General features: G+C 52.8%; 1 protein-coding gene across 4 annotated transcripts in view; it reads left to right on the top strand.

Moving 5' to 3' along the window:
- The window catches only part of DAB2IP (DAB2 interacting protein), a 127959-nt gene that overhangs the window by 112648 nt on the left and 3888 nt on the right, over nucleotides 1-11423 (top strand). For 2 of the 4 annotated variants that reach the window (XM_021543654.3, XM_021543656.2), the window contains exons 9-15: nucleotides 73-251; nucleotides 1748-2621; nucleotides 4846-4998; nucleotides 7790-7992; nucleotides 8552-8639; nucleotides 10118-10188; nucleotides 10308-11193. In XM_021543654.3, the coding sequence (XP_021399329.2) occupies nucleotides 73-251; nucleotides 1748-2621; nucleotides 4846-4998; nucleotides 7790-7992; nucleotides 8552-8639; nucleotides 10118-10188; nucleotides 10308-10443 (1704 nt within the window). In that variant the 3' untranslated portion in view covers nucleotides 10444-11193. Of the gene's footprint in view, nucleotides 1-72; nucleotides 252-1747; nucleotides 2622-4845; nucleotides 4999-7789; nucleotides 7993-8551; nucleotides 8640-10117; nucleotides 10189-10307; nucleotides 11194-11423 lie in introns of those variants that run through there. The other 2 variants (XM_077787923.1, XM_021543648.3) reach the window with 2 other exon arrangements.

Consider the following 11423-nt stretch of genomic DNA (forward strand, 5'->3'; position numbering starts at 1 on the left):
TTGGCAAAGCCCACAGTTCGCTAGCAAAAAGCACAAGATGGTGGTGGTAATTCTTCTCTCTTTTCTGCCCAGGGCACTGCCACCAAACTGGGGCCTCTGCCCCGGATCCTGCGGGACGTCAACGCCGCCCTCAGTAACCCGGCCTGTGTGCAGGTGTCGGTCACGGCCGAGCACGCTGCCTCCACACCCAGTGCTGGCAACAGCATCTCCGCAGGGCTGCAGAAAATGGTCATAGAGAATGACTTATCTGGGTAAGAGACCAACGGGGCCTGGCCACACACCAGGGACACACGGAGTAGTCACGCAGGGACAGGCAGGACAGGTGCAGTGTGGAGTTGCCTGATCCACTGACTGGCCTGTCCCATTACAGAACTGGTGCTGGATGTAGTTCAGCACTAACTCTGGAGAGAGCAGTGGGTGGTAGTGCCAGTCTGTGGCTCCATCCTGGGCCCCTTGAGAGCCAAAACTGGTTTGGGAAATGAGGAATCTGGAGGTTCTGGTCTCAGGTGTTGAGATGTGGCTGCAGAAGCAAAGTGTTCATCCACTTGAGGGTCTGATAGTCTGACCTTGAGGTGATGGGTGGTGGTGTTAAGGGCTATGAGAGATGTACAGGATTGGCCTCACCCACCTTTGTACAAAATACGGTGTGTGCTGAATTCACTGATATGCAGACCTGGATAGTTCTGGAACTGTCCAAGCTGTAGAGGCCTCACAAGCAATTTCAGCCTACTCTGTCCAGGTTTTATAATACTGGGAGTTTTCACTGCTGAGCAGTGATTCACAGACACAGTCACCTACATACGTTTTGGCCTGATTAGGTAAGGAGCTTCATTCATGGGGAGAATGAGGCTTTTGCAGACCTCTAGTGTTTCTGCTTGTGGAAAATGAAATTGAGCCCACACAAACAGAAAGACTCTGCTAGTAAAATAGTTTATAAGTGGAAACTGCATAATATTTAACAGTTTAATTAGGAATGAAAGGCAGCAATGGCACTGGACTTGCTCTAATCAGTTTTCATCTCTAGTGCCTCCCAGCATGACGTACAATTATTTAAATCCACTGCTATGGAGGATCTCTGACAATATGCTTCCCCCCCAATACTTGCTTACAATGTACCATCTTTGATAGCAGAATATTCACATGAAGCTACTGGAAAGCTCTTTCTTTGTATCCCCAAGAAATCAATATTGCATGAATGTGCATTACAGCAGGAGTGGGGGGATAACCTTCAGCTGCCAGGCTTTAGCTCTGCTGTGTGAGTGTCTGGTGTTACCTGGCCCCCAGTGTTCTGTGCTGTCCAGATGCTGGCCAGCGTGCCCACAGGAGCTTGCTGCCCAGGTACAGAGCAGGGACACAGGACTGGCATGGAGACAGCCTTTGGAGCAGGAAGGGTGACACGCAGTGACCCAGAGCAGAGCAGCCCCCAGGAGCGTGTCCCTGAGCCCCGTGACAGCACAGTGCCCTGTGTGCACACACTGCCCTCACTCACCTGCCCTCACCTGCCCATTCCCAGGCCAGCCCGGGGCTCCACAGCACCCTCCCCACTCCTCACACTGCTCCCAGCTGGGCCAGGCCTGTCCCTGCTCCTGCTGGGTCTGGGTCCTGTCCCTGTCCCCATCCCTGTCCCACACAGCTGCGCCACCCTGATTTCTGAGTGATTTCGTTTTCCTGCTCTGGTGCAGCATTCACAACTCTTCTTTTTTGTTTTGTTTTCCTCTCCTCTTCTTACGCACTGACTTCCCCGCAGTCTGATAGATTTCACACGGTTACCATCTCCAACCCCTGAAAACAAGGACTTGTTTTTTGTCACAAGGTCTGCTGGGGCCCAGCCCTCGCCTGCCCGAAGCTCCAGTTACTCAGAGGCCAATGAGCCCGACGTGCAGATGTCTAATGGCAGCAAGAGTTTGTCCATGGTGGACTTGCAGGACAATCGGCTCTTGGACAGTGGGGCCAACGCGCCCGGCACAGCCGACTCGCTCAATGACAGTCAGTCGTCCCTGGGGCAGTTGCAGGGCGTATGGACCACACGGACTCAGCAGAACAGCGTGACGGCCATGGCCACCGTGCGCCGGGTGGGCCAGACCCCCACCACGCCGAGCGGCGAGAGCGCGCCCGGCCGGCCCCAGCTGCTGGCGCCGCTGTCCTTCCAGAACCCCGTGTACCAGATGGCTGCCGGGCTGCCGCTGTCCCCGCGCGGCCTGGGCGACTCCGGCTCCGAGTGCCACAGCTCGCTCAGCTCCCACAGCAACAGCGAGGAGCTGGCGGCCAACAAGCACGGCTTCGCCGGCCCTGCCGCCGCCGAGGACTTCTCGCGCCGGCCGGGGGAGCTGGCCCGGCGGCAGCTGTCGCTGACCGAGAAGGGCGGCCAGCCCACGATGCCGCGGCAGAACAGCGCGGGGCCGCAGCGGCGCATCGACCAGCCGCCGCCGCCGCCGCCGCCCGTCAGCCGCGGCCGCACGCCGCCCTCCCTGCTGAACACGGTGCAGTACCAGCGACCCTCCAGCGGCAGCATGATGTCCTCATCGCCCGACTGGCCCGGCAGCGGGGCGCGGCTCCGGCAGCAGTCCTCCTCCTCCAAGGGTGACAGCCCCGAGATGAAGCAGCGCACCATGCACAAACAGGTGAGTTTGGGCTGTCCAGGCCCTGGCAGTGAAGGGGCCAGGTGGGGATTGCTGTTAGCCTGTGGAGATTGCTGCCATGGAGGGGAGGTGGCTCCGAGCTGCCACATCAGTGCCAACCTCACAGTGGCATCGGATGTGGGGATGTACCTCAGCTCTGGCACTCCTGGCCTGAGACAGAGACCCTCCAGGGACAGGAACACAGAGCAGCGTCCATTCCTGGTGTCCCTCTGTTACGTGGCACGCTGAAGTGTGACGGCGGTAGGTGGCAGAGGCTCGAGGGCAGTGGCAGCCATGCTGCTGTCCTGCACTACCATCTTGTCACTGCTTTGCCTCTCCATGCCAGGCTCTCATCCCATGCCATAGCCAATGCCACGCCATCTCCCAGGCTTGGAACAGACCCTGATCTCCTAAGAGCCTGCCTGCTGCTGCTCCCATCCCAGCAGGTCTGTGGTGCTCCTGGACGTTCCTGTTTGCTCTGTGAGACCCTCCCGTAGGAGCAGGAAGGAGGGAGCCCAGAGCAACGTTCCTGCTGTGCAGAGCTCTGCAGTGATCCCAGTCCCAGACCACGTGCTGGGCTGCACAGAATTCCATTCCACTGTCCATGGAGGCAAAATGGAAAGCAGTAGGTCATAGGCCTAAGGCCCTCTGGGTGTCCTGGCATGGACAAATGGTTTTTATAGTGCTCATTTATTCACTCTGCATTTCAAAACCAGCCCTACAGAACTTTATCTCAGTAAGACCTCTGTGCCTAAAGGAAGAGTTGAAAAACAAACACAGAGACTGGACACACAGCAAGAGCCCACTGCACCCAGGCCCTGAGTGAGCTCAGGCCTTTCTCCAGCCCTGTGTTGCTGTGTCTGCCTCTCACATGGCAGCTGTGGAGCCTGGTCAGTGCTGCCCACAGAAGGCTGTTCATGCTCCCATCCAGGGCTGCTCCGTGATTCCAGTATCGATCCGTAAGCACTGGCATTAGCAGTGCCATGCAGCAGCCTTTGTGTAACACAATCAATGCTCATTAGGGACAGAGGGCACAGGGCTGTGCAAGGAGCAGAGGCCTGGTTGTAGCAGGGTTTCTGCCAGAAAGGAAGGATTCTCCAGGTGGCCATCGGAATGCTCTGGCCAGGTTCTCTTCACAGAAGATTCCTCTACCCACTCCTGTGGTCCTCTCGAAGTTTCTCTTCAGACCTGAAGTCTCACAGTGTCTCTCCAACCCTCACTCTGCACGTTTTATTTGCATGTCAGCAGCGTGAGGATTTGTAGCAAGCAATGCTCATGAGCCAAGTCTGATGTCTCCGATTCATAATTCTAGAGGTAGAAGACAAGACTGGAAGATGGCATGGGAAAGCCCCTGACCCCAGGGAGGCACTCCTTCTGACACAGAACCTCCTGTTCTGCTGCCTGACAGTGATTCGGTTTCTCTATCCAGAGGTTGGAACGAAGGAGAATGTTTCTGTCATTTCCAATTTGTTTACTTGAATTCCCAAGTCATTAACTTGAATGACCAAGACATGCAGATCCCATGTGTTCATCTCACTGTTTACTGCAGCTTATAACAAGGCAGGATGGGGGGGAAATAACTGAAGAGTGACATCCTTGTAATATAGTTGGAAAATATTTAGGCAGTGCCACTGGCAGTCCCTGCCCAGGCCAGGACTGAAAGGCAGCAGACCTGACTGTAGCTCACTGACCATGGAAAATCACTGCTAGTAAGCGACACCGAACATTTAGACCTCTTCAACATCTTTAGTGTAGCCTCAGCTGAAAAGAAACGTTTCTTCTCCAAGAAGGCAACTGCACAGTCATAAGGAGCATTTCAGTTTTCAGATCTTGTTTTATGGAATCCATTGAATCAAAGATGGCTTATAAGAAGATGAAGACTTGAGAGAATTCTGCTCATGGAGTGAAAAAACCACATCCAGCCACTCTGCTCACCTGCAGCTCAGCATCTTCGCAGGTCGTGTCCTTGTGAGGTGACAGGATCTGCTCAGACACCAGGGCCATGACTTTGAGCAGGTTCCATACTTGATCCAAAATAACATCCAACTGCGGAACAGGAGTTGCTTCTGCTCCAGCCCCAGCTGCTCTGGTAAATCAGCCTGGCTCATTGCTGCCTGAGCAGCATGGGAGAGGATCTGCTTGGAAGGAAACTCTCTCTCTCCAGCTTCATGACCATTTCTGTTACAGGTTTTTCTTTTGTCATGGTTGTATCATTGTTTCATTGTAGGCCCCTTCTCCTGTGAACCCCAATGCCCTGGACCGCACTGCTGCTTGGCTTTTGAATATGAACATGCAGTTTTTAGAAGATGAAAGCATTGACCCAGATTCCAAGCACAGGGATAAGCTCAGGAATAAGGACGAGCTCAGCCAAGCAGAAAAGGTAAAACCTGATTGGATTGAAACAAGTTTCTGAATAGAGAGAGGATTTCCTTGAATGTCATTCCCTGAGCACCCTGGGGAGAAGGTGGGCTGTGTGCAGGAGAGAGGGGCCAGGTTTCTCTGTGTCCTGCTCGGCCTCACAGGGAACTTTTGGGAAATGTTTGGGAGGTTTTCACACAGTCGGTGACTGGAATCACCTGATGAAAGCAAGTAAAGAAAGACAGGAGCCAGAAATCAAGTGCTGATGCTGCCCTGAAACAAACTCTGCAGCCAGCCAGTGCCTCTTACTCTCCCCATTCCAACTCACCCATCTGCTGGAAAGAAAGCTTAAAAAGGGGATTAAGCACACCTGTAACAGAGGTGGAGTAAGGCACAAGCAGCCTCATGCCTCACAACAGGGACAGAGCAGGAAGCAGCTTCCATGTCAAAAAGCTGTTCACAGACCTAAAAATTAAGTCCAAATTTTGGTCTCAGAGACAGCACGGGTGCGTGGGGTGACTTTGTGGCACTTTCACAAGCTTATGGCAGTGTCACACACATCAGAGCCTGGCCAGTCAGGCTGTGCCTGTGAAGCAGAGGGGTGCTGCTCCTTTCCTCTCCTTCCTGGAGTGGGAGAAGCTGGGAAGAGACAAAGTAGGTGTGGCTAGGATGAAAAAGAAGGATAAAAATGAGGATCCAACAGTCAGAAGCTGGGAAAATCCTATCTTTACTGATTGCTGCTTCTGCAAGGTTCTTTCTCAGCAGCCTGGCTCTGCCAGGATTGTGGCACTTGAGCATCGATAGCATTTTGGATGTTTCCTCAGTGTGCTTCTCTTCGAACACACCAGCACTGCAGACATCATCCTTCCCTAAGCCTGTCCTGTTTCCCAGCACAGACATGTCTCTGGTTTTGTTCTAATAGCATTCCTGTGCTCATTCTGCTGTGCTGTTTGGGGACTGTCACCTCTTAAACCCAAGGAAAATGCTGAGGGCAGGTGTCGTAGGAGCCAGGAGGTGCAAGGCAGCAGCTCCCAGCTGCCCCAGGAAGATCAGGGCAGTTTTGTAGGTTCAGCCCATCCTGACTGGCCGCAGGGCAGGCAGTGGTGGGGTTACAAACCCCGATGGCACTGTAACATCCCAGTGCCTGCCCCAAGCCCAGCAGGAGCTCCAGCCCAGGCTGCCTCATTGCCATGCAGCATCTTCCTTACTGTGCTGTCCCATCAGTCACTGACATTCAAGAGCTCCATTAGCATAACCTCTCTCCCCATTACTGTAAGACTGGAATGGTAACTGAGAATGAGACAAGTGTTCTAGAGACAGGAGCGACTCCTTCGGGCTCTGAGGCCTCTCCTGCTCTCCTCTGAGCTCACTTACGCTGCTCCTATTTTAAGGCTAGGGTAGGTATTTAATCTTTCCTGTTCAAGCAACTCCCTGCTGTCTGACTTTAGTGCTACTGTGCAGCTGTACAGGCGCTTTGTTCCCTCATTGCTTCAGGTTCCATGTGTCGTTCCTGTGCTGCAGTAAGAGCTTTGCTAAAGGAAAACTGCCTTGCTCCAGTACTTTGGCAGTACAGGAAACCATCAGCTTCCTAAGTTTTCGATCCTTGGGAGCTGAAGTTATTTTTGCAGTGGAGTGCTGCAAAAATATTTGCAGTTATTTTTGAGCGGAGTGCTGGCCAGTCCCCAGCAGCAGCCTGGCTGCCCTCCCTTCTCCCTAGAGCTGGTCCAGAAGGACTCTCAGACCTGGGACATGACCCAGCCCATCATTGCAGTGCCTACCCAGGTATGATGGCCAAAGGGGAAAGGCCAAGTCAAGACACAACAAAGTGTGCTTCTCTCAGTTCATTAATAACACTTGTAGCTTTAACAGCCTTAATGATTCAGATGGAAGCCTTTTTCCTGTATCTGACTTTAAAAGCAGCTTGCCACATTATCAGCTGCATGATAATTATTCTAAAGTTATTTCAGTTGAGATGCTTTTTTAAAAAAGCATATGTCCAAATATAATTTTTTGAAATTAAAGCAGTTTTCTTTTGCGCATACTCACTGGATTTTCCTTTAGCAAAGCAAGTTTATTGAATGCTGTGCTGCTGCAATAGCTGAACCCAGTTTTACCGAGTTCAAAAGCTCTTAATTTTTTAAATTGCTTTATGTGATTCTGCTGCTGATTTATAGCTTCACCCAAATGAACAGTACCACTGTGGGGTCTTGGCTTCATGCAGCAGCTCTTCTTGGCCTGAACCCTGGTTTGAGATGTGAGTTAAATGCTGGCCCCAAAAGGCAGGAGTGCTCCGTGCCCTGCTCAGCCAGCACGGTGCCCTCGGCTCGATGAAGGGTGCTGAGACAGCAGTGTCCTGCATTAGTCACTGCCCCTCGTGCTCAGCACCCAGCCTGCCCAAAGCCCCCCCGTTTATTGCTGCAGACTGAAGAGCTCCTGTGTGAACCCCAAATCCCACGGCTGCAGCCTCCCTGCCTGTGCGAGCCCCGCGCTGTCAGTGTGAGAAGCTGCCCGCCGCCTTTGCCACGGGCCTGCTCTAACCTGCATTTCCCCTGTGAAATGCCAGACTCTGCTAACAGCCACTCTCTGCACCTGCCAGCGACCTGCCCGCCCCGCGGACCCGGCTTCGCCCTTGGCGCCGCGGAGAAGACGGAAGAGGAGGTGTCGGCGAGCGGGGTTGTCTGATACGGGTTTGCAGCTATAGTCTGATACCAGGAGAGGGGCGTGAGTGGGTTTGGGGGAAACCCTGGCAAGGGAAACCCTACGAGGTAACGTGCCACATGTGTTTTCTTCTGTGTCTGTCCCTGCACCTTCAGTACCAGCAGGACCTGGTGGTGCTGCAGGACAAGCTCCGCATCTCCAACAAGAAGCTGGAGGAATATGAGACTCGCTTCAAATGCCAGGAGGAGACCACCCAGAAGCTGGTGCTGGAGTACCAGGCCAGGCTGGAGGAGAGCGAGGAGCGACTCCGGAGGCAGCAGGAGGATAAGGAGATCCAGATGAAGGGCATCATCAGCAGGTACAGGGAGATGGGAGGGCTGGGGATGGCAGTAAGGCAGATCAGCCTGGCTGGCATTAGAGCTCACCCATTCTCAGGACAATCAGGGTTCTTTGGAGATCTAGGCAGGTTTCACATACGGGTTTTCCCCTCTGTGTTACCTGGGACAAGGAAAACCCCAATGTTTTCTTGACGAACAAGGGCAGAACTTGAGGAGGGGAGAGCTTGGTGGCTCTGGCAGGCTTGTTCTCTTCGTATAGCTATGGCTCTCATCACCATCCCTTACCTGTAACTCTAAATCCCTTTCTCCCACCTAGTGGGAAGTGGTTTTACATTTGTCCAGGACTGTTTCAGTGCAGCTGGTTTCACCTAGTACTTTCAGTCAGCCCTCACCACTGGGTCAGCCTTCACTGTGCTGTCACTTCAACTTCGGGGCACTCTGCTAGAAGGAGCTCCAGGGAAGAGTAAGAGCCAAGAAAAAAGCTGGGTTGGTGGATAAGAGGAGGCAGAGTGTGAGGGTAATACCTGGATTTAGAAGAGCCCAGCCAATGTAATTTTTTCTTGTGTGCTTGGCTCCCAGACTGATGTCAGTTGAGGAGGAGTTAAAGAAGGACCACGCCGAGATGCAGGCTGCTGTGGATTCCAAGCAGAAGATTATTGATGCACAGGTGAGTGCCCAGTGCCAAAGGCTGCTTCAGTTTTCAGGGTGGGTTTGCCAACACACAGTCAGTCCTTCCTGCAGTAGTGCCAGCCCACCGTGAGACCATGTGGGTGAGTCAGCACCAAGCTGCAGGCAGGGCCAGGGCAGCTGCAGCAGGACACGGTGACTGTCACAGCTGTGTGCAGCCTTGGAGTGTGGCACAGAGAGGGATCATGCCCACAGCTTAGTCAGTGAAAGGACCACATCCCTTGGAGCATTGCTTGGTGCTTCATGTCCCAGTAATACCTGGACACAAGGAACACACAGCCCACCCACAGCCAAGCCAACATGTTTTTTAAGCCTTTGGGCTGTGATTTGCAGGATTGGGAAGCTCAGTTACTGCAATCAATTACAGTGGAAGAGGAGCATCACATGATGGCTGCAAAACACTGTTCTTGGAAAATACAGCCCATAATCTTTTAGTTTGCCTAACAGGGACCACCATGTCCTCACCAACCAGGCCTCCCTACAGCTTGTGGCTTAGAAGTGATAGTATATTCTGGCCTTACACTTAACAACACTATTGATCACTACACAGGAGTAATTCATTGTATAGCTAATTAAAAAGGAGACACTGGTAAGTTTGTAAGAAAAACCCCAGCTTTTCTGGGGAGGAATTTGTTCAAAGCTGCTAAATTGTCCATCCTGTTCTGTTCCAAGCTCCAGCAGAGCCGAGCAGACCCAGGGTGTCCCTGAGGTGTCAGTGGTGGTACTTGCAGCCTCCCAGCAGCTCTGGGACCTCCTCCTGTTCCCTGCACCTGGTGGGGTACATATGAGGTGCTGGCCATGCCCCTGCAAGCTCTCTGCTCTTCTCTTTTGGTCAGCTCAGGCTGCACACATGTTGGACGTGTTCATTGCTGGACTTTCAGAGTTACACACAAGCAGTTGCTGTGTCCCTGAGCTGATTCTGTTCCTCTCCTCGTGGCACTCACAGAAAGATGGTATTTGTTCAGTGTCATAAAGAACAGGAGTGGTAGAATCAGGCTGCAACATGGAAGCGCTTGCTCCCATCCTTACAATGCTGTAATCTGTGAGAGCTGCCATCAAAGACAGCCTGGGAGGCTACAAGTCATTTAAACTATTAATTTATACTAATTAAATACTGACAGGAATAACTACCTTGGGAGAGTTTGGGTTTAGAAAAGGAATCCTACCATCTTGTGTAACAGCTGAGTTAGAACAAACAGTACAGTGTATAACTGAATAATTAGAGCAACTCCATTTTCATCAGGATCCTAAAATAAATGTAGCTCACATTGCACAGGCAGGGGATATTTGTAGCCCTGCGGATTTCAAAAAGTGCTGTGTAGCACTTAAAAACCCCCACCTAAGAATGCCAGAGAGAAAGGTCCAAAAGGCCTTCGGGTCACTGTCTTGGGCTGACATCCCAGAGGGACAGGGCTCGTGCCTTTCCACTGACTGTGCCCTCTGCCCATTTGCTTGCAGGAGAAACGCATTGCCTCCCTGGATGCTGCCAACGCACGGCTAATGAGTGCCCTTACTCAGCTGAAAGAGAGGTACAGCATGCAGACACGTAATGGGATCTCCCCCACAAACCCAACTAAATTGCAGATTACAGAGAATGGAGAATTCAGAAACAGCAGTAATTGTTAACGCGCGGAGGGCGCTGCCGCAGGAGAGGCCTGGCCGGAGGGACCGTGCACAGCGGGCGTGAGCCGCGGCTTCAGAGAACGGCTGCTCCCCGAGCACCAGCTCCTTACTGCGGACGGCGCCGACTGACCCTGCTGGGAGATGTCCTGCCAGCACTTTGAGGGACGGGAATGTCGAGTGTGAGATGAGTGGCATAAGGAAATAACATATATCTGAGAATCGCTGTCACTGTTGGATTTGAGTCAGTGTTTAATGTTTAAACAAAAGTAACCTTTTCCTTCTAAACTGCCCAAAGGATATGCCTCACCCCTCCCAGCAAGGAGTAACGTCCTTGTCATTGCAGTAAGCGAAATAAAGGGAGCTGGGCAGAGCCTGCAGCAGGCAGGGGCCCAGAAAGTCCAGATCAAGTGTGCGGCTGGATGTAGCGTCCGAGGGACGGCAGGAAAGCCTGGCCCGCTCCTCCTGTGACTCCCCCCGGAGCACAGCCCTCCCAAAGTGAACCCCAGCTGAGCCCAGCATCCTTCCTGGGGGCTTTTGTGAGGCTGCTGACTTTTACAGCATCCACAGGGCATTTATGCAGCTAATTAGTGTTTAATTAACTCTGCCCATACAGGGAGCACAGTGCAGATGGAAGGTCAGGGCGGTGTGGTGGCCAAAGGGGTGCTGTGTGGGGAGCCCTGCTGGCAGTGGGGCAGGCCTGGTGCTCCTGGGGGTCCCTGGGCAGCCTAGGGGCACAGAGAAAGGCCAAGGTTCTGGCACGGGAGTGGAGGGAAGAGCTGGCACCTGGTGAATGGCAACTTCTGGACAGCTTCTGCTCTCTCACAAATAAAGGGGAAGAGTTTTGTAAGCAATAGCCCCAGGCACTGTCCCACGCACACTTCCTGCCACAGAATAAAGTGAATGTTGCCTGAGCTTGGTCCCTGAGCTGTGATTGAGGGATAGGGGCTGGATTTGCTGGTGCCTGTTGTGGTAGAGGGGGAGCGAGGGGGCTACGTGGAGTGGCAGCTTCCTGCTTGATCAAGGGTTCTTTGTGGGGATGGAATGCTCTGAGAGTTTTACTATTTCTGGGGAGAAAAACAGACAAAGAAACAAGAAAAAGCCCTGAAGAACCATGAAGATCGGTAATTGTATTTCTTTTCTT

Source organism: Lonchura striata, chromosome 22 (genome assembly GCF_046129695.1).
Source record: "Lonchura striata isolate bLonStr1 chromosome 22, bLonStr1.mat, whole genome shotgun sequence".
Taxonomy (NCBI): Eukaryota; Metazoa; Chordata; class Aves; order Passeriformes; family Estrildidae; genus Lonchura; species Lonchura striata.